General features: G+C 41.6%; 1 protein-coding gene across 1 annotated transcript; it reads left to right on the forward strand.

The window, feature by feature from the left end:
• Window positions 1-628: 628 nt before the first annotated feature.
• Window positions 629-26,928, forward strand: SLC26A4 (solute carrier family 26 member 4; the record flags this gene model as incomplete). Its single annotated transcript, XM_082012774.1, has 20 exons — window positions 629-783; window positions 1,211-1,350; window positions 3,560-3,670; window positions 5,237-5,427; window positions 5,912-6,076; window positions 8,607-8,759; window positions 8,871-8,953; window positions 9,893-10,040; window positions 12,447-12,560; window positions 13,347-13,424; window positions 13,628-13,723; window positions 15,161-15,267; window positions 16,629-16,698; window positions 18,297-18,389; window positions 18,492-18,587; window positions 20,805-21,035; window positions 22,519-22,573; window positions 22,908-23,050; window positions 25,153-25,236; window positions 26,905-26,928. 20 exons carry the CDS (start codon window positions 629-631, stop codon window positions 26,926-26,928), a joined length of 2,337 nt encoding a protein of 778 aa, XP_081868900.1.
• Between the last annotated feature and the right edge of the window lie 1,060 nt (window positions 26,929-27,988).

Consider the following 27,988-nt stretch of genomic DNA (forward strand, 5'->3'; position numbering starts at 1 on the left):
GAGGACGAGACCACCCGCCCGCCGGCGGGGCTCGTGTGCGTGCGGAGAGCCCCGCTCCACACGCCGGAGAGTAATTCCCGCCGACAACGACCCTCGTCCCGCGCTGTCCCCGGGCGGCGCATGCCTGCCGGGCGGCCGGCTTTGAAATGCAGCCCCGCGCCCCGAGGGGACGGGAGGGGCGGCCGCGGGCCTGGCAGGGTCGGGGCAGGGCTTGCGAGGGGGCCAGCAGGGCCGGAGGGGGAGGGCGGACGGAGGCGTCGCCCGGGCCAGCCCGGAGCCGGGTCCCTCTGTTTCCCCGTAAATAAAACGCTGGGCCGCGGCCGGCCGCATAAATGCCGCTGCGGCGGGGCCGGCTCGCCCTGCCCCACGCCGGAGAGCGGGCGCGGGCGTAGGTAGCGCCGGCGGCGGCCGGGACGGCGGCGGGGGCCCCGCCGGAGCCGCCGCTTCAGGACGCGGACAGCTCTGCGCCGCGGGGCCGAGCCGCGGCTCGGGCCGCGGGGCGACGGGCGGGTGCCGGGCCGCCAGGGGGTGCCGGGCCGCCAGGGGGTGCCGGGCCGCCAGGGGGTGCCGGGCCGCCAGGGGGTGCCGGCGCGGGCGCGGCTCGCTGCCCTCCGCCTCAGGCGGGGCCATGGCAGCGGGCGAGCGGGCGGAGGAGCCGCTGGCGGAGCTCAGCCACTACGTGGTGGCGCGGCCCATCTACAGCGAGGCGGGCTTCCAGGAGGAGAACGAGCGGCGGCCGCCGCTGCCGCCCACGCTCCGCGAGCGGGCGCAGGCGACCTGCAGGTGGGTGGCGGCGGCCGCGGGGGCTCCGTCAGGCACTGGGAGCGGGGCGCGCCGCGGCCGCGGGGCGCGGTGAGGTGAGGCGGCGGATGCCCGGGGACGCGCCGGGCCGGCGCCGATAAGCTGCACCCGCCCAGGGGTAAGGTGGCCCCAGCAACGCCGGTCTGTCGAGAGGTCTGTCCTTGCTTCCCTTCGTATCGACGCGCGAGGACGCAGGTGCCCACAGCGTGCGTCCTTCAGGAGACAGCACCCCTGGCACCGCTACGCGCCCCATCCCTGCCCGGCAGACAGCACCGTGCCAACCTCTGCCTCTTAAAATGGGCATCGCCCCCGCTTTCTGCCAGCTCGGGCTTGCTTGGGGGCTGCAGCCCCGCGGGCCTGCCGTTCTGCAGTTTCTGCAGAAACAAGTTCGTCACTTGTTTCCTCGCAGGTGTTCGAGAAAAAGGGCCTTCCAGATTACCAAGTCCTTTCTGCCTATCCTGGAGTGGCTGCCCAACTACCGGGTGAGAGAGTGGCTGGTCAGCGATGTCATCTCGGGGGTCAGCACCGGCCTCGTCGCCACCTTGCAAGGTAAAGCCAGGCACACGCCAGCCCTCCGCTCTCGAGGACGCTTCCATACGGGAGCCAGCTGAATGCAGGGATGTTATGCAGATGGAATTACAAATCTGAGACTTGTTATTTAATACTAGATATTAGGTATTATTTTTCAATAAATAATTGATGGTTTTAATTTATTCCCTTTTTTTTTTCTGCTTGGCTAGAAGATTTAAATTTCCTTTGATGTGCTACCAAGATGTAGTTAACTTTTTTCCAAGCCTTTTACTCAGAATACTCATTTTGATACTTAAAATTTTAATTACATTGTGATAGATCAGATAGGTCACATGGTCTTCTTTCTTTCTTGGTTATATGAGCCTATAGCTCTCCTGCAGCTGCCTACAAAAATCTAGTTATTACCCCAAAATAGTGCAAAGTTGATATCTACTCTCCTTTAAAATTTGGCCCATGAAATTGTTCAGGTAGCTGCAGAATACAACCTCCAAGAAGGTGGTGGCACATTCACATTACAAAAAAATTATAAACTTGATGGATACTTACAGTACATGGCTTCCATTGTTAAGTTTTTCTTAATCGCTTATTCCATTTATTAGGAAAGCATTCAGTGGATAAACAAATAGAAATAAGCAGAAACAAGCAGAAATGAATTAAAATAAGCTAGTTAAGGAAGACTGAAAGGGCAGAACCGTTCTGCCTGAGGCAGCTGATAAGGTCTACTTTCAAAGGCAAGACTAGCCATAACCCTGATGCAATCCAGCACATTCATTTCTTTCATCTCAGTAGTGTTCTTACACTCTTTTCACAATTTTTCAGGACTCGGGGGGGTTAAGCTAGCTGGGTCAACCCCACATTTTTCCTCAGTGGAAATTAAGTGTTTGCACAAGGGGGCAAAGATGCACATTGGGAACAAAGCAAGCAGCTTAGGCATTCCTAGTTAGCCACAAGTATTCCCTACTGCCTGTTCCCTAGGAGCGAGCTAGGGAGGCACAGGCTGGCAGAAAAAAAGCATTACAAACTTCTGCCCCAGGCAGAGGGTGCCCTGAGGAATAATGAAGTGATGTGTCCACAGCCTGCAGAGTCTGTCTCAGAGCTGGAAGATATCTGCTGAAGGTAGTGCCACCATTACAGGATTCCCCTGCCTTTTCAAAATGAACTGGGCTAGATGGGCTTTTCATATGGCTTACCACAGCTATTATGCTCTTACTGTAACGCCCTCATTTATTTTTTTTTACAGTGGGGCCTGATTTTCTCACAAATAGATTCCACTTGTAAAACTGATTTCTGAAATACACTGTTTGGTCTCCCACCTATGTATTACAAGAAAAAAAGCAATAATAATAATAAAATTAGTGAATTAGTGCAAATCTAAATCTAGATGCATTTTTAAAAAAAACACAATAATGCTGAAATTCTAAATCATGCAATGTGGGGAAAATTGGCCAAAAAGTTTGCCAAAAAAGAGACTTCTGGGATCTTGAAGTTCCTGCAGTCCCTAACTCCCAGCAACTTGCTTGCAGTCTTCCTACCAGTCACAGTAGTATGACCAGGACTTCAATTGTTTTGAGCTGTGATAGGTTTTTGTGGTATCTTTGAAGGAGAATTCTATGCCCTGCGGTGGGAGCTAACTGGGATATGATACTGAATGAAATGTCTGTCTTTTTTTTTTTTTCCCCATTGTTGGATTTGACAGCTTGAACAGGTATAAAAAGGAAGACAATGATAAGGATCAAAGCTCTCACATTTGTGTGATTTACTTTTGGGTTTTAAGTTTATAAGCTGATACTGAAAAAAAAAGGCCTGATTTTCAGATGGGCTGAACATACCGAAGCATATTTATAGTGCAATAATTCAGAGTTTGTGCTTAAAATTTCTGTCTGTAACTAGAAGACTTCACATATCCCTCTTGTCTCTCAAGGGACAGACCATTCACTCTTGCAACAGTGTTCCCCCACTTAAATTTCACATCTGAGCCTACGTTTTGTGCTACCTATACAAATACAGGAACATTTCTCAGTACTTACTCATCCAACTAGCAGTGTGGGATATACAATCGTTTACAGTCATTGATACTCACATATGTGCCTGCAACCGATTTACAGACAAAACACATTTAAATTGTATCTGGACAAAAGGAGTAAATCTTTCTGAATGTCTGTTCTCGACAAGATAGTAGTGTGTTGGGAGATTTTAAATCTGACATTTTGATGATCTATCATTTCAGGTTTGGCATATGCTTTGCTGGTTGCAGTTCCTGTTGGATATGGTCTCTATTCTGCCTTTTTTCCCATCCTGACATACTTTTTCCTGGGAACATCAAGGCACATCTCAGTTGGTAACTGCATGTGTTCAAGTTATAGTGAATGATCCATTACAAAGTGTTAACCCTTACCGTGAAAATTCATATTTCATACACGAGAACTACTTTCTGAACAAAACTGGTTGTGCTGAATATTCATATGGGCGGGTTTGGGGGACTTAAGGCTTATTTCTTCTCTGTACAGGCAATTGTGAATAATAACTAACTTCAGCTGGGCCCATGTATGCTTTTTGCTTGCATTTATGCTGAAGTTTAAATCTTGTCTTTGGCTACACCGTATGCAAGAAATTACAAGACCAAGGCCTCAGTAGGCAGTATGAACAGACTGTTTGTCTGTCAGCTAAAGCTCAAGATGGCTGAAACAGAGCTCTTAGTCTTCTCTACAAGCATTCCTTGCCGCATCCTTTTTTTATTACTGTGGACAACATCCTCTTCTTGCCTGTCGCGGAGACCCAGAACCTGTGTGTCCACTCCAGCCTCGCTCTAGGTCCTCACATCAAGGCTATGGGTAAACCTTGTTGATTCTTTCTGAATACTTCCTTTAAAATACGGGGTTCTCACATTTAAAATTCATGTTACAGCTTGATCACTGAAGTTTCTTTTTTTCTCATTCTAACCAATACAGTCATTCCTTGTTCATATCTACTAAGACTAGATTGTTTTCCCCTCCCAAAGCTTTGGGAGCATGATACTATGCTTTTTCATCAACTTTCTTCTCTGCTGCATCAAATACCTCTGTATGTTCTCTCTACTTCGTTAGTCTCTTCCTACCCTACCTATCATCGCACATTTTCTATCCAGGTCTGAGTTGTCACCTCTACTTATGCTGACATTCCTGCTTTATAGATTATCAAACGCTCCTTTTTATGCTTTATCCAATACTCTTATTCACAAAGTGTCCTTTAAGGTGTCTGTAAAATTAACTTATCCTTCTTTAAGACAGTTTGTGACATTTTTCTGTTCTGCATAATTTTAGTAAATAACTGCAACAAAATGCAATTACTTTTAGATTGTGTATTGCTGATACAGTGATCACTTACTCGCTCTGTATCTTGCCCAAAGTATAGTTTCAGTCATCTTTAGCCCATGTAATACCACACTACTGCCAAAAGGTGTGGTCCTACGCCTTGGTGCGTGTTCCTGCCACCACCGTGGTGTGATTCCTGACCATGCAGCTTTGTGGCAATCTGGATCAGCTGAAAACTAACTGTTATAAAATTAAAAAATAAAAATTTTTAAAATGTTGCTTTCAGCTGGATCAGTGATCTGTTTTGTCTGGTTGTGGTGTTGATGCAAGGGAGATCGTTGGAATATGTTGCCCTTTTTGGCCTTGGTACAGTCCTAAATTGGCTTAAGTAAGCATGAAACTGCATCTGTATGTACAACGTAAGTTATTTAAGGAAGGAATTGTATCTTTGTGTCATGTTTGCAGTGCCTGTGGCTCCTGGCCCCCTAATACTACTAATGTACCCCAGTTAAAATATTAAATGGATTTTCTGATTTAGAATTTGCTTGTCAAGTCTGATAAATGCTTCTTGTTGATGTATATTAGATTTCGGTGTGTTCTGTTTGTCATTACAGGTCCATTCCCTGTAGTCAGTTTGATGGTGGGATCTGTTGTATTGAGCATGGCCCCTGATGATAATTTTCTCATAGACGGCAGTAATGCTACAGGGACTAATGGTACTGGGACACTGATAGACACTGAATCCAGAGATGCACAGAGAGTGCTGATTGCTAGTACCCTCACATTTCTGGTTGGGATTTTACAGGTAAAATAGCTGGCTTGAAGAGACAAGGTTGATATTGCTTTAATTTTAATGGGAAAACATACGGCATGGAAATACCTACTAGGGCAGTGAGACATCTTCCTGTAGTAAAACACAAAAATGAAGGAAAGTCATCTCAAACTCTGAAGAGCTTTTGGGGGATTATTCTTCTTATCCTGGGCAGAGTCTGTGGCAGCATGACTGGGAGCGCAGACAACAGAAGAATAGCCCTGTGATTGCAGACCAAGAGACCTGCATGAAACTAAGTGCTAATGGTGCATATCCTGGAGCATCCTTTCACACATTTCTTCAGGTCTCCTTTATTTCCTTGGATGGCATGATATTAAGCTGCACTAGGCTGCATTGGGGGAAGATGGTCCTAAGACTCTGTATCAACAAAGAGAAAAGAACAAAGCATAAGAAATCACCAAAGAAAAGTGTACCTTTTTGTTGTTTAGCAAGCTGTTATTCTTCATGATTTTTCCAGGTAATATTTGGAGTCCTTCAGATTGGTTTCATTGTGAGGTACCTTGCAGATCCACTAGTTGGGGGATTCACAACTGCAGCTGCTTTTCAAGTGCTTGTGTCACAATTGAAAATAGTGCTAAATATTTCAACTAAAAACTATAATGGTGTCCTTTCCATAATATATGTAAGTATGCCCTTCTGATCTGCTTTGGTTTTATGCCAGAATTTTTATGTAATTGTTTATCTTCTGCTTCCATTTCGTACAGGAATGGTTCATATATATATATGGTGGTAAGTATAGAGCACTCATTTAGTTCTCACCCCCATGAAGATCTGCAGCTGTTCATTTATAGCTGTGGGGCTCCAAGTAGCTGCTTTCCTGGTTCCCCAGACCATGAAAGTCTAATTGCCATTGAAGTCTAACTGAAGTCTTTTTCAGGCAGAGCAGTTTTTCATATAAAGTTTAAATGTAGTTATCCAGCAAAACAGTTTTTCTTCTCTAGGTTGTCACTTCTGGGGTTTACTTTCTGTCCCACCCCTTGCTTTCTGGCTTTTTGTGAAGAACATTTCTTAACACTGCCAGGTCATCTCCCAAAGCTGACTGGTGCCAAGCCTCTTTACTCTTAAACCAGCAGGTCATTCTGGTAAAGGGCATCATTCTCCGTTCCACACTGTAGCCATGCTTGTGAATACCTAAAGAAGGATGTTGATTCCCAGTCTGCAGCCAGGTACATACTGGTTAGATAAGGTGAGGCTAAAATGTTGCTGTCACAGCTCCATTTGTTGATCTTAGAGAAAACAATCACATGGAGAAATGTCTTGGCTGGATTACAGCAATACTGAATTCCTAGAAGTTTCATATTACGGAATAGTCTCCTTCCCCAGGAAAATTATTGAGAGTTTTGTCACTGACTTCAGAACGAAACTGTCCAGGTTCATAGTATTTTAGATCTTCCATAGCACTTCACATTAGAATAACAGATTTCTAAAAGAGGTTGTTCTAGACCAAAAAAAAGTATTTACAGATTTTACATGCCAGTTCAGGCAACCAGACTAGAAAAAATATATAGACATCTAGATCCAAAAATAGGATGACTATAACTACAAACAGCAAGGTAAAATTTAGTAAAAAAATATCTGGTGGACTAGTTGGAAAAAAAAAAAAGTATTATGTCATGGGTCTTTTCAGAATTAATGAAAACTCTTTCCCTCAGAACAAGGAAAATAAGATGAGCAAAGGACTATCTAACAGACCTCAGAGCAGATCTGCAGGGTGATGGACTCATTAATCCAGCAGGGTTTTCTATCTCTTATTTTTTATGTTTATTGAAGGGTGGTACATTTAGTAGAAAGTACTTTTGAAAAAGCATTACATGGTTCTTCCAGCTCCTGCAAGCCTGAGTAGAATGCTGACTTTTTAGGTTAAAGCTTAAAGCTTCTGTGTTCTTACAGGTGAGCCAAGTCAATGTGCTTGCAGATGTGTGCAGAGCAAATAAATTGTGATTTTGGGTCTGCTCAACCAGTGACTTGCTGTGTCAGCTTCAGCAAGTTTTGGACTTGCTTCAGAAGTGGTGTTTAACAAACTGCAACACTAAGCATCCAACATTAACAGAATTCACAACCCAAAGTTAGGAAGTTACTGTTCCCCTGTGAAGTGGGGCAGTGCGAGAGGTGGTCCGTAAGAATGGGAGCCATGGCAAGCAAAACACAGCTGATTAAGCACTTAGACATTTTATTTCAAAACCAGGGTCTCTTCAGCATGGTAGTAGTGGTTCTGCTGCTGCAACCCTCCCCTTGCCTTTAAACTGACAGCTCAGTGTTTGGGGAGCTAACCAGTGCAAGAAGTCTGTTTCTAACCCATTTTCTACCAGATCGTTCTGTTTAAGGTGCTTCATTATGTACGGAATAATTAAATTTTCTTGGAAACAGTGAGCAAATGAGAATTACCTTGATGCCTTGGAGGAGGACAGAGGAGTATTTGTAGCTCTTCTGAAATCAGCCCTTCATGTTTTCTCTGTACACTTGTTTGCAATAAATAGGACCAAGCAAGGGCATAGCAAGGGTAGAGACGGGAGCTGCCTATTGCAGCCCAGTTGCGAGAGTCCTCCAGCCTGGGACTGAACTCTGCTGGGAGGGTTAACGTACCGTGAGGTGAGGTTTAGTGACTGCTTTTCTCAAGTGTAGGATTCTCCACAGCCTGGTAGGACCCATCTGTTCATACTCACTCTCTGCCTGACAACAGTGGAAATAGGAGATACGTAATCCACAGACCATATGTACTGGACACGTAGTGAACGGGGGTTTTGCCCATGGGTCTGCTAGCTGTCTTCTGAATAGAAAAGTGAGGATCTCCCATGCTATATGAAGTGAAGAAGCTATAGATTTCCCTCCTTTGCTCCAAGAACAGGTAGAAGTAAAACACAGGTAGGGGTTTAGCTCTTCTTACTTAGTATTAATTTCCTAAAAATCGGAAGGCAGAAGCCCCCTGTGTGGACAATTCTTGCAGTTACGCGTTTTCAGTTAAATTCACCGCTAAATACATTCACTGATTCTGTAGCACCTTGACAGTACATTATCCTTGGGCTCCTCCAGGCCTGTACAAAGAAGTAACTTGGCCTCCTCCAAAACCCCATGCATCTGGATCTTCTCATGAGTATTTTCACATCCTTCAAGTAGACATGGGCATGTTTTATGTTGTCATTTTTATTTTTCAGACTCTAATTGAAACATTTGAAAAAATTGGTACCACCAACATTGCAGATCTTATTGCTGGACTCCTCACCATTTTTGTCTGCATGATTGTTAAAGAAATAAACGATCGGTTCAAACACAAGATACCTATACCTATACCAATAGAAGTTATTGTGGTAAGCAAAGGAGCGTAACAAAAACTGATAACAGATAAAATAGATGGGGCTAGCTACAGGAAGACAAGTACCCTTTTTAAGTATTAAAACTGTTGTTTTATTTTATTACAGACAATAGTAGCCACTGGCATTTCATATGCTGCTGACTTGGAAAAAAAATACAATGCAGGCATTGTAAAGAGCATTCCAAGAGGGTGAGTGCCTTTGTTTTCTGGGCAATAGGTATTATTTTAATTGGCTAAAAATTACAGCAGTAAAAGAAAAGACATAAAAGAGATATTGAGAGCTGTAAGCTGAGCTTAGGACTCAAAGCTGGAGATTTCCTGAGCATTACTTCTGGCTATGTCAATTATGCCACCTAAATATGTTGCCTAGCTCTCCTTCATCTGTAAAATGGGCATAGGAATGTCTACCTGATTCACGATGTTCATCTGAGAATTAATCTCTTCATGCTCATGAAGTTAATATATGAATATGGAAAACGTAAAAAAAAATCAAGGATTTTTAATAATGAAATTCTGCATAGATTTGATTTCCCTAGACCTGAGTTCATATTCATGTCACAACTGTTATCCCAATCAGTCTTCTCACGTCCATAGTCATAGGAGCAAGGATGTTCAGGATTACACTGGTAGAGACTTTCACTTGAAAGATTCAGAGCACTTCACAGTAGTAACCTTCACATTCCATTTGGTATTCAGGGCTTGATTAATTAAAATTTGTGGAAACACAGTAGGGGATAAGACGTTTTTGAGATCTTCCAAAGAAGTATGTTAACAATAGTATGAAGTGTGATTAACATATTTATGTAATTCATCATACTATTCAATACATCCTTTATTCAATGCTTTAAAAAATGTACTTTTTCACTTTGCTATCATAAGGCCAAATCTCAGTCATGCTGAGAACAATGGGAGCTTTGTGCTGACTAATAGCATCAGGATTTGGGCTATGGTGAGCTAGATAAGCGTGTTCTGTATGTCAATGGGCTGTTTCCACCTTTTTATTAACTTGAAACATTACACTTCATATTATAAGCAACCTGTGTGCCTCCGCCTCAGACTCCTTGACAATGCTAGTAAGAACAGAATTTGATCAAAGTTGGTAACACTAATATGTTTTCTAAATGCTAGATTTTTGCCTCCCGAACCTCCAGACGTCAGCTTGTTTTCCCAGATGATAGCAGCCTCCTTTTCCATTGCTATTGTTGCTTATGCTATTGCTGTATCTGTGGGAAAAGTATATGCAACCAAGTATGACTATGCCATTGATGGAAACCAGGTATGTATAACCCAGATAGATAGTTTATAAACATAGTGAATATAAGTTCTTTTTCATGTTGACTTATGTAGCCAAATGAAAGAAACATCATTCACACACATTTTTCAGACTAAAGTTGAAGCCTGACAGGAGAAATTCTTTCAACTGTTGAAAAGAAATAGCTGAAACGGACATATATTACCTGACAAATTTACCACAGAGATGAGCCAGATGTGCTCCATCTTCAGTATGGGCTTTGCATACTAATTAATTCCTTCTGTATTGCTTTAGTGACTGCCGTAGCTCTGAAAAGGTAATTCAAGCTAAGCACTGTATAGGGCAATTTTCTGGTGATGTCAAGTTGGCATGGCCAGCTTTAGCAACCTGCTTTCCATTTCTACTTGTAAGGCATATTTTGAGGTGCATTGCTGGTGGGTGGAAGGCAATGTCAAGCTAAGAAGCTGCTGCGGACAGCTTTATTTAGGCTTAGTCTGCATGCAGGATTTGTATCGTTGAACGTTTCAGTCAAGGCATGATTTTATTCCTACGGAATAAATTATTCTCAGCATGACACCAGTTACATAAATATACTTATAACTGTATAGCTAAGTCCTGCAGCTTCACAAAAGTCAATGCCTACCAGCCTATGAATATACTTGAATAACTGCCTGCACCAAATGGCTGAATTGTTTTAACCATTGGTTTCTAAAGGCACATAGATAGAATGCTACATGAGTTACGCATTGACAAGCTCTTAGAGGATTCCTTTGGTGGTTCAGTGTCTTCACCAGGGTTTAGGTGGCTTGCCCATGGGTGTGGGAGAAAAATGTCGTAAAGCTTCCTTGTCCTGCATCTGTGCTAATTTTGAATTTTATCCTTTGAAGATATGAGAAAATACACTTACTACAATAAACAGATAAGCAGAGTACTTTGTTTAATAAATCCTTTATTTTAGCACCAATGGATTACATAAAGTTTGATTTTGGAAACACTGTTTTGCAGTATGTAACAAAATTGTACTTCTGAACGTGCTGGTCACTTTACACAAAGTTCATATCTGGTAACACTTTGATTTAAAGCTGCCTAGAATGCATTGACTTTCAGTTTAATAAATCTGAATGAACAATACATATTCCTGGAAGTGCTTTTTATGCTGTTCTTTTGTTGAATATGCTGTTCTGCCAGCACTGATGTGCTTCAAAGATACTAATTAAATATTGTAGTAGTAGAATTACTGTCTAAAAAAGCAAAGTGCCTTCCTTTCAATACTATGCTATAAATTTTACACATAGCAAAGGTTAAATGCAGCCATGAATGACAGGCAAATAGTTTACTTGAACTGGAGAGTTAAAATAACATCATGAAAGCAGGTAGTAAAATAATTTTGAAAGACGGGTCAATACTATTTTCTGCCAGTGTTTATTTTGTCTTCATAGATTCAGAGATTATTAAGACCCAAGAACACTAGGAACTATACTTCCAACATTTTCTTGCAGAGCACAGCTGTACACAGGAATAGGCATGAACCATCTAGGTCTGTTCTGTTAAAAAAGGTGACTTCAAAATCGTGCCCTTGTAGTTGGATCTTAATGAAAAGCTTACAGGAAATTTCATTTTGGAGAAAAGAAGGGAGAGAGTCAAAATCAAACCTTAAATTCATTTTCAAAAAGTTGCAGGGAGTGAAAAGCTCTTGTGGCTCTGTCAGCTTGGTGAAAACAATGTTTCTGTCAATTATATGGGATTGCAGGCAGCTCCCAAATGCCTCATTTCCCAGCAGAGGAATGGCCCAGATCCCAGGACATAAAGCTCCCAGGGTCCTCGTCACTTGAGCAGAACAACCAGCATCAGTAGGCGCCAGCATCTGTGACCCCAGGGCAAATCTATGAGAACGGTGCCTGGGACTCAGCGTGGGTTCATTGGGACGTTCAGAGTGAAAAACTTCTGGCTCAACAAACTAGAAGTTTTCAGTGAAACTGTTTTATTGCAAAGTTCCTGATTAGTTCTACTAATAATACAATGCTTTGCATTAATTAAGGGCTTGTCTAAACTCAGACTGTTGTACTGATTTAAATTATTTGTTTAGCTAACGTTTAGCTTGGGAGTTAAATTTATTCTAGTCCTATTTCTTGATGCAGTTATACCAGTGTAATTCTTAGAAATGTTAGGTTTGATAACATTGATGAAAATAAGCTTTAAACGTCTTTATACTAAGATAAGTATCTCCACATCAGGGAGAGTATGCCAACTTCATTGCATTGGTTTCCAAACACAGGTATTGTAAACACTTAACAGCTATTACTAATCCATACTCTTCTCAATATTATTGTGCTACCTACTTTATAAACTGCTGTAGAAGCTATTGTCATTCTCCATTACAAAATCGTCTTCAGGCATCTCTATTTAGAGCATCATCCTGTTATCTTTCAGGAATTTATTGCCTTTGGGTTCAGCAACATGTTTTCAGGTGCCTTTTCTTGTTTTGTTGCAACTACTGCTCTTTCACGGACTGCAGTCCAAGAAAGTACTGGCGGAAAGACTCAGGTAATGACCTCTTCTTACTAGTGCTGTGCATGGCTAAATTTAACCTTGTATAGGGCACGACTTTCACGATGGGATAAAAACAGTCCTAAAATGATTGTGTTGCTAGAACATGGAAAGCCACAGCTATCTCAGCAGTTTGTGCTCTGGCAGGGAATCATTTTTGTAGCTCTGCCAGAAGAGGGCAATCAAGTTTTACATAGCATGAGTTACATGAGGGGGTCAGAAATCCTTCCAGCCTAATTCCCCAGAATTTCATCCCCAATTAAGGCTCTGTTTGTCACAGTAGCAATTCAGGATGAGGGAGGAACTCCCCTCACAGCTGCCTCTGAGGTACTTAAGCTCCCATGTGCTGGCCCGAGCAGCACTGCCACTTGCCATTCATCATTTGTCCAGGTGCCATCTTTCTCATGTTGAGGAGCTGCTCTGTTTTACAGTACTACAGCTTTGCATTTTTTAACGGTGGAGAACCACAGGTTCTCCAGCAGCCCCTTATCTGCCTGACACACAGACTCTGCTCCTTTCATCTGTCTATGCAACGTAACCCCTCCAAGAGCTGCTAGCTTGCGTGCAGTTGTTTACACTACCTGCTTAACTGAATTCCCTCTGTGTTAGCTGAAGTGTATAATGATTGCCCACGTATGCCTAAACACAATGGCATTTTGGCAGGTCTCCTTGTTCCTAAAGAAATGTAATGTGCAACTACTTGTACGTTTTTCTTTGTAATCCTAGAAACGTAAGATAAACTGTTAATAAGTTTATTTCCTATAAACCCTCTGTCCTTTGCAGGTTGCTGGTATAATCTCAGCTGGGATCGTTTTGATTTCCATCGTTGCCCTGGGGAAACTGCTAGAGCCCTTACAAAAGGTACCATACTTGTCCTCTGCAGCACAGCCACCAGCACCAATCAGATCCGAATGCTCAACTTTGATGAGCAGGATTAATAGCCCTGTTTAAACTATGGTGACTGATACCAGACAAGGCTCTGGTTTATAGGGTGTAATGTTCAGCACTATCTTAATATGCATCTTTGCTTCTGAATAACACTTTTTCATAATTTTTCTTTACAGTCTGTGTTGGCAGCTGTAGTCATAGCTAACCTGAAAGGGATGTTCATGCAAGTCTTTGATGTTCCCCGTCTGTGGAGACAGAATAAAGTGGATGCTGTAAGTAACCTAATTTTTTCTTTTCTCCTGAATGTTTTTCTCATTTTCTTTTTGCCTTTTAATGCCATCCAAGTTTCTCTTAACTACCACATAAGCAGAATTTTGTAGAGTTAACATCAGAAAACTTTTATGTGCATCCTCAAAATGCAAGTGCCATGAGGTCAGTTAAAAATTCCCCCTTTTAGAGTTTTACACAATATTCTGCTTATCTTCTGTATCGGCTATACCCCACAGTAAGGGTGCCAGTCAAGATATTCCTGTGCAGTGATGACTCCTTCATAGCAATTATCATCGTTTAGAGCAATCTTGTGTTGAGAAGGCTTGAAAATCAGAATAAAGACGGCCTGTTGCCACCTTTACCGTTCTGCTTTTATCTTTTGCACAGTTTAAATGGGTCAGAAAAGCTGGCCTTTTCTTAATTCATGTACATATATTTATGTTGTTACCACATTAGCCTCCCGTTTTCCTGGATAGTCTCAGGTAGTCCTCAGAAAATACGTTTTCTTGTTGCGGTAAGACTAATCCAAGCTAGAATGTGGATTCATTTGCCATGCCAAGGGATATATGAACAGGTTTTTATTACAAACCACTATAACCATATCGCAGGGTATTTGCCCACATCTCCCACTGTGTCTTCTGTGCCATAGACCTTCAGTGTGGCTGTTAGGGCAGGAAAAGATTGCATGGAAAGTATCTTGTCCATGCAGTCCTTACTATGCATAGATTTTACGGTGTGTGTCATTGGGCAGTACCTGCCTTAGGTAGATGTGAAATTTTTTAGTCAATCATTTATGAGTCCTCTTTATAGGTAAAAGATCCCACTGATTCTAGTGAGAAGTGCGGGCACTCAGCTTTTTGTATGATTGGGTCCACTGGGTGTTCTGCCTGGGCAGTGACGTAGAGAGGAACTGAGGAGCCCACTTCAACTGTTCTGCCTGAATATTCATTGGAGACTTTAGAGACTGCCATCAAAACGTTAATATAAAATACCTCTCTTTGGAACAGTTCTGATTCTTAGATACCACTGAGGAGCCCCCTTCCTGCTCTGTATGTCTGCAGGTGGGGCATCTCAGAGTATTTTACATCTTGGGAGAATAAATTGTTTCCAATTTCTAAAAAACGATTAACAAAGACTGCCACTATCAGAAAGAAGAAAATGCAATAGTTAACTACATCCCCTTCAATTTTACCAAAGTAACTGGATCCTTGAAAAATGTTATGTTAAAAAACCCTTAATCCCTAAAAAGCTAGCTATAAGATAGTGATGGCTAGAAGCCTCTTGGAGGAGGAGGAAGACTTTTGTATGGAAGTCAGCTAATTGCCAGTGTGCAATGATCATCTCCAAACTTAAATTCTTCTGCTACTCATATTGTTCAGTCTAGTGATTCTTTAGCATGATCAGGAGTTATATATTATAATTATTATTTTTCTCTGCAGATGATCTGGGTTTTTACATGTGTAGCATCCATCATTCTGGGACTTGATTTGGGATTACTTGCTGGCCTTTTGTTTGGATTGCTGACAGTTGTGCTGAGAGTTCAGTTGTAAGTAACACAGGATCAGAAATAATTGTTACTGTTATACCATGAAAAAGGAAGACAATATGCTGAAAAGCAAGATGATTTGTGGCAGAAAATCTGCTTGGGTCTGCAAAAATTTTGAAATGGAAAAAATCTATTCTTTAGAACAAAACACTGTTTGTGTGCTATCATTTAATTACACTGATTAATGAAAAGATGCATTATTTTATCAGTATTTATTCTATATCATGTTGGGTACTTTGGTGGTACTTAGCCATATGTTATTTATACACCCACATATCTGAGTTCTGGAAAGGGATAGGAACTTTCCAGATCAAATATAAAAAGATGTATGAATGGCTTCTGTAATGAATTGATCATTACAGTAACTCTTAGCATATAATACTACTACAGTATGTTGCACATGCAAATAACCTTTCCAGTTATTGCTTATACAAGACTGAGTGAAAGAAGAGGAAGAGAAAGCATGAGAATAAGACAAAATTTTGTGCTTGTGGCAGATTTGTTGCTGCTCAAAGAACATATAGTAGTAGAATGGTGAGAAAAGTTGGCTTTGCAGAATCTTATTTGGCCATCTTGTTATTTTTCATTGATCTTTTCCCTGAAAATACAACACAACTCTTTTCCTTCAGCCTGGAGTACAGAGAGTATGGTTACCAGCAATACCAAAGGATAGTTTGTCAGCAAATGCATAAAAATAAAGCCTTGCAAAAGTTGTTACAGAATAGTAGATTATAAAAAATGGAATTTGAAGATCCTCAAAAATCATTCCCAAATTCAATTTAGATTTGTGAGATCAAAATATAAAAGGGAGGTGAAGCTTTGTAAACTTCAAAACAATTTGTTTCAACTGTTAAAATACATCTGGAGACTGCAAAATATTTTGGTTTTGTTATTGACTGAAATAAAAATCAAAAGGGTTGGACAAAAAGTTTTAAGTAGTCTGAAAGGAATGTATTGTTTCAGTTGATTTGAAATTTAAAAAGTGATCAACTTTTTTCAGAGTAAAAAAATTGTTTTTACATTCAATCCAAATTAATCTGCATTTAAAATATTTTTCTGGTTTGGGAAACAAATGGAACAAGTTAATCATTCAGCTCTACATAAAAATGGTGCAGCAAGTAGTCTGAGACCAAAGTACCTTGTCTCTAAAAGGGACCATTCACTACAAATCAGAAAAAGACCCTTGCGCCGTGACGCAAAACAAAGATACAACACTTTTCCAATGAGGCTATTAGTTTGGCAGAAGAGAGCGGACTACAAGGGTCTATGACAGTTTGTATGCAGCAATCCCTTCAATTCTGTGAATGCCCAAGTAAAGTCTGACATTTATCTTCACTGTCTTTTCTTTTTGTTTCTGTTAGTCCTTCATGGGGTGGCTTTGGAAACATTCCTGGCACAGACATCTACAAGAAGGTCAAGGACTACAAAAATGTAAGTAATTGCTGAGTTGTTTCCCTTCAGTCTACAACCCAGTGTAAGATAAAGTTGTGCCTTGCATACTGTGGACAAATTCGAGACAGCCAGCATGGCTTCACCGAGGGCAAGTCCTGCCTGACCAACCTAGTGGCCTTCTATGATGGAGTGACTACAAGGGAAGAGCTATGGATGTTGTCTACGTGGACTTCTGTAAGGCCTTTGACACAGTCTCCCCCAACATCCTTCTCTCTAAATTGGAGACATAGGGATTTGATAGGTGGACTGTTCAGTAGATGAGGAACAGGTTGGATGGTCACGTCTCAAGGGTAGTGGTCAATGGCTCAATGTCCAGATGGAGACTGGTGATGAACGGTGTCCCTCTGGGGTCTGTACTGGGACCAGTATGCTTTAATATCTTCATCAGTGACATAGAAAGTGGGATCAAGGCCACCCTCAGCAAGTTTGCAGATCACACCAAGCTGAGTGGTGCGGCTGACACACCTGAGGAATGAGATGCCATCCAGAGGGACCTGGACAAGCTTGAGGAATGGGCCCGTGTGAACCTCATGAGGCTAAACAAGGCCAAGTGCAGGGTCCTGCACCTGGGTCAGGCAACCCTTGGTATCAATACGGGCTGGGGGATGGGGATAAAGGGATTGAAAGCAGCCCTGCCAAGAAGGACTTGGGGGTACTGGTGGATGAAAAGCTGGACATGAGCCAGCAATGTGCGCTCGCAGCCCAGAAAGCCAACCATATCCTGGGCTGCATCAAAACAAGCATGGCCAGCAGGTCGAGGGAGGTGATTCTGCCCCTCCGCTCTGCTCTGCTGAGACCCCACCTGGAGTCCTGCATCCAGCTTTGGAGGCCTCAGCACAAGAAAGACATGGACCTGTTGGAGCAGGTCCAGAGGAGGGCCACAAAAATGCTCAGAGGGATGGAACCCCTCTCCTATGAGGACAGGCTGAGAGAGTTGGGGTTGTTCAGCCTGGAGAAGAGAAGGCTCCACGGAGACCTTACTGCAGCCTTCCAGTACTTAAAGGGGGCCTGTCAGAAAGATGGAGACAGACTTTTTACCAGGGCCTGTTGCGATAGGACAAGGGGTAATGGTTTTAAACTAAAAGAGGATAGATTTAGACTAGATCTAAGGAAGGAATTTTTCACAACGAGAGTGATGAAACACTGGCCCAGGTTGCCCAGAGAGGTGGTAGATGCCCCATCACTGGAAACATTCAAGGTCAGGTTGGACGGGCTCTGAGCAACCTTGTCTAGTTGAAGATGTCCCTGCTCATTGCAGGGGGTTGGACTAGATGACCTTTAAGATCCCCTTCCAACCCAAACTATTCTATGATTCTGTGATTCTGTAACTTCAATTTGGAAGTGCAGTGCTACAAAATAATAAGTTTCAGCATTAAATTCTTCATCTTTATCCAGATGGTTGGTCGATATTGCATGCTGGGGCTGAAAGCTTCTAAAAACTGAATCACCTCAATTATCAGCAAAGATGCACCATTTTTGTGAATTAGATATGTAGCTGAACTGTCAAAACAGTTAAACTGCTTCTTATTAGCCAAAATGTGGTTGTTGGTAATTAACCTTATATTCTTTGGCAACAGGTTATAGAACCAGATGGTGTGAAGATTCTCAAGTTTTCAAGTCCAATTTTTTATGCTAACATCGATGGACTGAAAAGCAGCCTCAAATCCACAGTATGTCATATATGATGGTTTTGGATGCTTCTCAACTGTCTTTGAGATTTCCTCAGAATTATATCTAGGTAAAAATAAATAATTTTGATCCTTTTTCTGTAGGTGGGATTTGATGCAGTCAAGGTATATAATAAGAGACTTAAAGCACTGAGGAAGATACAAAAACTAATCAAGAAGGGGAAATTAAAAGCTACAAAGGTAAAACGATTCTTTTTATTCTTTCTCAAAGAATTACTGATACAGCCTATTACTTTAGCCTTAATTATGAATTTCTCTATACTTATCTTCAAAATAAAGATGGAAAAGTGTGACTTATTACTATGGTAGGAAGTCTGGGACCTGAAGGAGACTTAGCAGAACAGTACATCTGTTGCCAAAGACCCCACAGATTCTGGCAGCTGTGAGAGCAAGAGATTCCCTGATCTTACCTCTACCCCTCACCACCTCAGATTGTCTCTGTGCAGCAAAAGCACTGTCTCCTTCATGTGTACATGCTGCTATTATCCAGCTTCCGATGCACAGGTGAGCTGTATCAATTGGCTAGTAGGCGTAGCCTTCCGCATCCTCTTTAAAGAAAGCAGCATATGTTCCTCTGGGTATGGAATGTACATTTCCATAATTAAACGCTTACAGGAATGGACAAGTACAGGCAGCCTATTAAGTCTCCAGACCTGAAAGTTAGAAACGGGTTTTCTTTTGTCATTGCTCTCAGTGCAGGATGCGGTATTTCCTGTATATATTACAGTCTATGATGCAGTGAAATGCTCAGTTATGTGACATTCCAGCTTTTGACCTAGTCATTTTACCATGTTATCATATATAGAATCATAAATCATAGAATCTTTGGGTTGGAAGGGAGCTTTGAAGGTCATCTAGTCCAACCCCCTGCAATGAGCAGGGACATCTTCAACTAGACAAGGTTGCTCAGAGCCCTGTCCAACCTGACCTTGAAGGTTTCCAGCGATGGGGCATCTACCACCTCTCTGGGCAACCTGGGCCCATGTTTTACCACCCTCAGTGTCAAAAACTTCTTCCTTAGATCTAGTCTAAATCTATCCTCTTTCAGTTTAAAACCATTACTCCTTGTCCTATCACAACAAGCCCTGGTAAAAAGTCTGTCTCCATCTTTCTGACAGGCCCCCTTTAAGTACTGGAAGGCTGCAGTAAGGTCTCTGTGGAGCCTTCTCTTCTCCAGGCTGAACAACCCCAACTCTCTCAGCCTGTCCTCATAGGAGAGGGGTTCCATCCCTCAGATCATTTAATTCAAAGCTGAAAAATATCTCCTAGAAATAAAGCTATTGGGGGAGAGAGTAGCTCTGAGGTATTTTTTTTCTGGATAGTGGCCTTTTTGTAGGAAGATGCTCTTTTAAAAAAGAAAAAAAGAGGAAAGGATATACACTGCACAGAGGGGGAGGTAATGATGTGCTCTATCTTGTTTTCCTTTAAATTCTTGGATGCAGTATTGTGACCCGACACTAAGGGGATAGACAGGTTCTTTTTGGGATCCTTGGCAGAATGATGATGGCACTAAATTATAGTTACAATTAAAGCTTTGTTTTTCCTAACAGGATTTTATGATTATTATAGCACAGAATTTATGACTAGAATGGCACAGGACTCCTGCAAACAGAATCAATGTAGTACAATTTATAAGTAGCGTAATACAGAATTTATACTACAACTTAACTTATAGCTTCTAATCACCTAGACACTAACTTAACTTATGGTTTCTAATCACCTGGACCCTCTGCAGATGGGGTCAGATCTTAATACATGGTTTGATGTATCAATATGACAATCATAATCTAGGCTCAAACATCACATAAAAGAAGACGAGTCACTCACCCAGTCCTCAGAGGAAGCCGGTGACGATGGAGGTGTCCCTGGCCACCGGAGGGTCAGAGGTGTCACTGTCCGGCAGCAGTTCCGGTCCAGATTCCCCACTTAGGACTTGCAACTGCTTGATTTGATAGACAGTGGTCTGTGTGCTGTTACGCTTCCCTGTTCTGCGATGGGATCATTCAACAACACCTGGTTGGCCGGGTGCCTGGGACCTTCAAGGCCAGCAATGAAGGGAATAATCAGCCTGGCACCCAGGAATCTTGAGGCCAGCAGGGAGGGAAGAAGAAATCTGTTTGGTTTGTCTACTTGGTTCACAGGACCTTCAAGGCCTGAGAACAAGGGGAAAGGGAACAAATACATGACCTGCTCGCTCAGAGGGAATGGCTGCTTGCTTTATAAAATGGTGTTAGTTATACTAACCACATTACCAGGGGTTGGAAGCAGGGGGTACTGGTCACAGGCATCTGTCTTGTCCATTCCTGAAACAGAAGTTATCACAGGGAAGTACTTCCTGTAACTCCAAAACTTTCTCCATGATTAAATGCTATATTCCATTTGTTATCTGCACATTAGAATGGCATCATCAGTGAGCCTGGTATTAATAATGAAGCTTTTGAGACTGATGAGGAACCTGAAGACAAAGAAGATCTTCAAGTTCCCACCAAAGAAGTAGAGATCCAGGTAGACTGGAATTCAGAACTCCCAGTCAAAGTAAACATCCCCAAGGTGCCCATCCACAGTCTCATTCTTGATTTTGGAGCAGTGACCTTCTTGGATATTGTAGCTGTGAGATCAATAAAAACGGTAAGGGCATTTTTTTCTGGTGTTCCATGAAAATGAAACTAGTCAGTACTATGTGAATCAAGAGCTGTTAGCTGAAGTTAATTTCTGAGTTTTTAAAACTCTGTTGTTGAAAAATACCTTTAAAACTTATAAAGCAAGAAGTAGAATAATGGGGTGTGCATATTTTATGTGAGGGAAAAAACAACAAAAGAACAATATGAAGGTCGCACGGTCAAGTACTCTAAAATTAGAATTGCAAAATGTGGTCCCCTTGTATGCATATGTTATGAAATATTTTAGTTATATATTTTCTTTCCACATGCCTCCTGCTTTAATCTGGGCACAGGATGATGCTCACTCAACACAGAGGTAGTAAAAATTTCCACTTACTATCACTTCAGTCTTTAACCACAAGATTTATTTATTCATTCCATATTATTTAAATTAGGAAGGAGGGAAGAGTGATTAATTTCTTGATAGGGTTTTCTGTGGCTAATATCAGAGCGCTTCATCAACATACATTAATTCATCTTCAAACATCAAACTATGTAATAAAGAGATAATATCTCTAGTGTAGGGAGAAGGAAATGAGGTGAAGAGATTAAGACCAAGTATTTCCATTATTTTTTGGTGCCCAGTTACAAGTGTGTAGGACCAAGTTGTTGAGTCTTTAGTCCTTTATGATACTTCGTATGTTCAGATTGCTGCTTTCACTAACTTCGTTCTGCAGCTGAGACTGCTTAGCCTCTCTATAAACCAGATCTTAGATTACCAAGACTCCAGTTTATCAATGAACAGAAGGGGATGGAATTAGCAATCACCTCTGAAAATACTATTCTAAGAGACTTGCCTGCCACCAGGGAGCCAGGGGCAGAAGCCAGTTTCCCACCTTTTAACTAACTGAAATACAAGAATGCTGTGTGCCTTGCTTCAGCCTTCTGCCTAGTTTCGATTCAATTCTGGCTTCTGAGATAAAAGAGATATGGGGTCCACAGACATGACTCTTTCCACATGCAGCTTTTTCATCCAAGAACAGGTCCATCTGGTGCACTGCATGAGGGAAAAATCTGTGTAAAAAAAATTTGCATGTGCCAATGAAAGACTGTATCATATCACACATACATGGGGAGAAGTCAAGCTTGCTCAGGCCCATGTGGTTTTCACTTGAAGAGACGTGATTATTCACATTATGAGAACAGAATGAGAACCTCAATAGGCAGCAATGTATGTACGTGTAAAATTGAAGTTCCACTTACATAGCCGAAGATATGCCACTTCAGCAACCAGGTACTTAACTACTGGATCTTTAAATATAGCAAAGTATAGCAGTTCCTTATTTATGATGAATAAACAAAACATACATTTTGGAATGAAGACACTCAGAAACAAATGAAGTGTGTGTGTGTGCCTGTACGTTACATATTTAGACATATAGACATATAAGTATTTTCTTCTTACAGATTTTATTGATTTATGTCCTTGTTGCGAACTTTTATTTTTTTAGATAATTAGAGAGTTTGAGAGAATTGATGTGAGAGTATACTTTGCTTCATATCAAGGTAAACATCCAAATATTTCTGCTACCACTCATGCAAAGAATAAAATGAAGATGAGAAGGGATGAGAAGGGATCTCTAGATGTGTCTGTGGGAGCATTTGTTCTAATAAAAATGTGAATTATCACACTGATAAACACGGTGGGCTGTGGTGGGACACAAAGAATGGTGGTGTTTAAAGGAAATGTGGAAAGTAAAAGCCAAGACAAAGCTACGATTGATTGATTGATTGATTTGGCTGTATGTTTGATTTCTGATAGTTTCAACCATGTATTTTGACATTTATTTCTTAAATTACTTCAAATTGTATTAACCTATTATGACTTTCTTTTATTCAGACAACCTTATCTCTCAACTGGAACGGAGTGCCTTCTTTGATGATATGTCAAAAGACATATTCTTCTTGACTGTCCATGATGCCGTGCTTTACATAAGGAATCAAATGACATACAGTGACAACCAGGATCCCATATTTGAGAAGGTAAGGATATCCAGTAGTAAGTTTCCCTTCCTTCTCTTATCTAAGAGTTCCTTCTTGCAATTTCCATTACAGCATGGCACGTTCGAAAACTAGTCATAGAGCTGTAGTACAAATAAAGTGAGAGTCTAGTAAATTGGACAGCTTCAGTAGTACAGGAATATTTTGCCAGATCAAAGGAATGGTCTGTCAACCTCAGGATCTTGTTAGTGAAAAGAACCCAAGAAACAGGACATATGGTAGGATGAAACACTTCATCCTAAGACACATTTTCTAGTTTCTGACAACTGCCAGCTTAAGAACTTCCTCGGCTGGAGGTTGCATTTGGACCATTATATTTAATCATCACAGATGGAGTTTTCTTCAATGTGTCTGTCATACTCCTTTTGGAATGCCTTTACGTGTTTTAGCTTGACACTATCCTATATTTTAAATATGTCATATGACAAATATTTCACGTTTGTTTTAAGCCTGTCGGATTTCTGGATTGCTAGTTGCAATGAATAATCATTCCCTGCTCCCTTTCCCAACACTACTAATATTTTCATATACCTCTGATCAAAGCTGAAGAGTCCCTTTCTCCTTGATGTGAGTGTGCATGAAAGCTGTTCCACTCTAGTGTTCATTCCTACTATCCTTCTCTGTGCATTTCCTAGTTGTATTCTGTGTTTTTTGAGATAACCAGAACACTCTGTAGCATTTAAAGATGTGGGCCTGCATTAGGAAAATGGCCTTATAATGCTCTCCTGCCTTTTCACCACAATTCCTTCCCTAGCAATCACTATTACAGTATTGTGAATAAGTAGTAATTAAAATTACTGTAGGCACATGAATGAAAAGAAAGTTATCAGGAGTAGTCAGCACGGATTCACCAAGGGGACATCATGCTTGACCAACCTGATAGGTTGAATGTGCTGCCATTCAACAGGATCTGGACAGACTGGAGAGCTGGGCGGAGGGGAACCTCATGAAATGTAACAAGGACAAGTGCAGAGTTCTGCACCTGGGGAGGAACAACCCCATGCACCAGTACAGGTTAGGGGTTGACCTTCTGGAAAGCAGCTCCATGGAGAAGGACCTTGGAGTCCTTGGTAGACACTAAGTTATCCATGGGACAGGAATGTGCCCTGGTGGCCAAGAGGGTCCTGGTGTGCATTAAGAGGAGTGTGACCAGCAAGTCGAGAGAGGTTATCCTCCCCCTCTACTCTGCGCTGGTGAGGCCTCATCTGGAGTATTATGTCAGTTCTGGGCTCCCCAGTTCAAGAGAGACAGGGAACTTTTGGAGCGAGTCCAACAGAGGGCTATGAGGATGATTAAGGGACTGGAACATCTCTCGTATGAGGAAAGGCTGAGAGACCTGGGGCTGTTTAATCTGGAGAAGAGAAGGCTCAGAGGGGACCTTATCAAGGTCTATAAATATCTGAAGGGTGGCTGTCAGGAGGATGGAGCCAGTCTCTTTTCAGTAGTGCCCAGTGATAGGATGAGGGACAATGGGCACAAACTGCAGCACAGGAAGTTCCACCTCAACATGAGGGAAAACTTCTTTTCTGTGAGGGTGACGGAGCACTGGAACAGGCTGCCCAGGGAGGTTGTGGAGTCTCCTTCTCTGGAGACCTTCAAAATGCAACTGGACGCGTTCCTGTGCAGCCTGCCCTAGGTGATCCTGCCTTGGCAGGGGAGTTGGACCGGATGATCTTCAGAGGTCCCTTCCAACCCCTACATTCTGTGATTCTGTGATTCTTTGAAAATTAATATTACTGATAAATAACTAGGATGGGACCCTTATTGTTGATAATTTTTGCATACTACCATTTTACAGTAGAGATTAGCATTTTTGACAAAGTTATACAGCAGTTTAGAGATGGATTCTGCTTTTATGATTTTTACAAAGCCGTAAGTAGTCACATGAGGAAAGGCAGGACCAAAAGCTTTTCAACATTGAAGTTGTGATCTCTGCTGAACTAAATCAACAGCTTTGTCAAGGAACAGGAAACAACAGACTCTTGTAAGTTGTGGAAATTATCTTAAGGTACTTCAGAGTAATAAATCAATTTCAATAATATGGACAACATGTAACTCACATTTCTTAATTTCTTTTTGCCAAGATTTCGCTCATGCAGGAGTCTAAAGAACCCATAGAATTCACAGAAACAAGCCGGCCTGATGATGAACTTGATGTTCAGGAAGAGGTATGTGCTTTAGAACTGAATGTGTCTATTACTTACAGCATACTGCTGTCTTTATTCCTTTGCTTGTAGCATTGTGTCATGCTGTGAGCATATGGTGGATGAACTGAGCCCTCAACAGTTTCCTCTCCATAAATAAATACCTTCCCTGGCTACCTGAATGTCAGTGCTACGTGGAGGAAGTCAGGTTTTCCTTGAGATGTAATAGATTACATGTGCACAAGCACCTCCTGATCTCTGTCACTTTAGGACTACTTTTGCCTTACACAGGCTTATAAACAGATCCAAACATGAGTTAGGTGCCTAAAAGAAGACTTGGTAAGGCTTGAGGCACCTGAGTCCAAAATGATGGTCAAGCTCCCTGCTTCATTCCTCCTTTTAACACGACAGACACCATCTTGCACAATCTGAACATTTTACAGGAAGCTGTAGCAAAGCAGTATACTGAACATAACTTACATGCAACAACACGCGTCCATTAAAGCAATACGACGGTAATTTGTATTTACAGAATACTGCCAGAAAATAACGTGGCACTTACTGCTAAAATAACAGTGCAGCACACAGGCCACTTTTTCAGAAAATAGGAGATTGGGCTAAATGCCTTTTTATAGCCTGAGATGTATTAAACTAGTGATGTGTCAATATCTTGGAAGCATTACAACACTCCATGTAGGTAAGGGCATGGTTATTATGTGTCCCTGCTACTATGCTACTGTGATACTAGTCAGAACTCCATTCTTAATTCCCGATCTAAAATGGGGTAGTGCCTTGTGCTTGGCCTCTCTGCTCCAGCAGCAGGAATGGAAAGGGGCTGGAGGCATGCTGTGACCCTTGTCTCCATCATGCTCTAGTGAAATGGTGCAGCAATGTTGCTGTGCGTGTGGGAATTAGAAGTCCCTGGAGGCAAATTGTGGCTGGGTAGATGTTCTCAGCTTCACCCTGCATTGTAGCTTCTACCATAGCATTAAGTCCTGTAGGAAAAAGTAAGGTCACCTTGGAAGGCAGATTGGTGATAGGAGAAACTGAGACCCTAAGCAAAAGCCTCTCAAACTTCATCAGGGCTTGGTAAGTAGATTGTTATACTTGGTACTCCTGATTCACCCCCTCCTTTTTTGGTTGGTATGGATATTGCAGGAGACCCAAATATTATTCTTTATCACTAATATGGGGAGAAGCACTTTCCACTCCTCTCTAAGTCACAGTGCAGAAAGGAATGAAGGATTTAAAAAGCTAGAAAGACACCATGTTTCTGTAACAGAAGCATTTGGGAATGGCAAGCCAAAAAGGCTTGAATTCTGATTTCTATTCACAGGATTGCTTAGATATTTATATTAATGTAATGAAATAAGAAAAGAAGCCAGACACAAAACTACCAATCCAAGGGCAAAGAGTGTTCTGAGAGGTTTCTTCTCCGCCTTTATAGCCACATTTTGAAGATGAGAGGCAGTAACCTTCAGACCTGCAGCTTCCCGACTGAACTATCTGATGCAGACACAAGTCAGAGGGCAGCTGCCTCAGAACAGTTACTTTCTTTGTACTTTCACTGAGGCCAGGTTGAACTTGGTAGTTTTTAGTTGACATACACAAATGTATTATTTTTCCAAATGGTGCGTACTCAGAACTAACCATGGCCTGTTTCTCTCCACCTTTTGAAAACCATTTCACTAGGCTATGCGCAGACTTGCTTCATGAGGATGGACTGCTGGTACTGTCTAACCTGTGAACTCACAGCAATATTTATGCACCGGTACTATATAAGCATTTTCTGCAATGAAACCAATCTTTGCACTTGAAGACAACCCTGATTTTTTGTCTGAATGATACAGATCTCTAGAAATCTCAAAATTTTAGGTAACGTTATCCCAGAAATACTCTGGACCTTGATTCAGCAAGCACTTTTTGATATGACATATTGACTAAAATAAATCAGAAGGCTATTACAAAAGATGTACTTATTTTTGGGACTAGTGTATAGGATGAAAGGCTGCTTTGTGCTCTGCCCAGGAGAGTTGAAGAGACCAAAATCTTTGGATGGCAGGCCTCTTGTTCTGTATTTGCACGATGCCTAGCGAAAGGGCAGGAGTTCTAGAACGTTAGTGTGAGCATACGTGCTGACAAGTCTTGAAAAATGTATAGTGACCTTTTTTTCCAAGCAATTCCTTAAATTGCTGTGGTTTGTTAGATAATTGTAACGATGGGTGAAACAGTCACAGGAACAGAAAATGGCTCTGAACTATTGTAACACTTCAAATAGGATAAGTTTCAAAACCCTTGGATATGGGTTCATTAGTTCTGTATTAATCCCATTGTAGCAGATCTTGCACTACTATTAATGATCATCCCTAAAATGAAGTATACACAAAAAATTATTTTGGCTAGGTTACCTATCTTTCATCAAGAGGCAGATCATGACATAAATTAGATTAAGGAAAACTTTAGTCCCCAAGTACTTAATGGAATCTGTAGAACAGGCTGCTACTGACTGCAAGAAAGTCAGAATGTGACCTAGTATAGAGGTTTGGGTTTTTTTAAAATGGAATATAGGAGTTTATTTAGTTTAATGAATAGTTATATTTTTATATAGCATATTTTTTTCTTTTAATATTCTACATCAAACTGCTGCTGTTCTTTTACATTTGACAGTCCATAATGCACAAGTGCAATAATTTACAAAAGATAAGGGATTTGACCTGCAAAACTTTAATCCTTACTTTAGGACTATATAAAATAGATATGCAGGAAATCAATATTC

Source organism: Phaethon aethereus (assembly GCF_964289735.1).
Source record: "Phaethon aethereus genome assembly, chromosome: 1".
Classification (NCBI taxonomy): Eukaryota; Metazoa; Chordata; class Aves; order Phaethontiformes; family Phaethontidae; genus Phaethon; species Phaethon aethereus.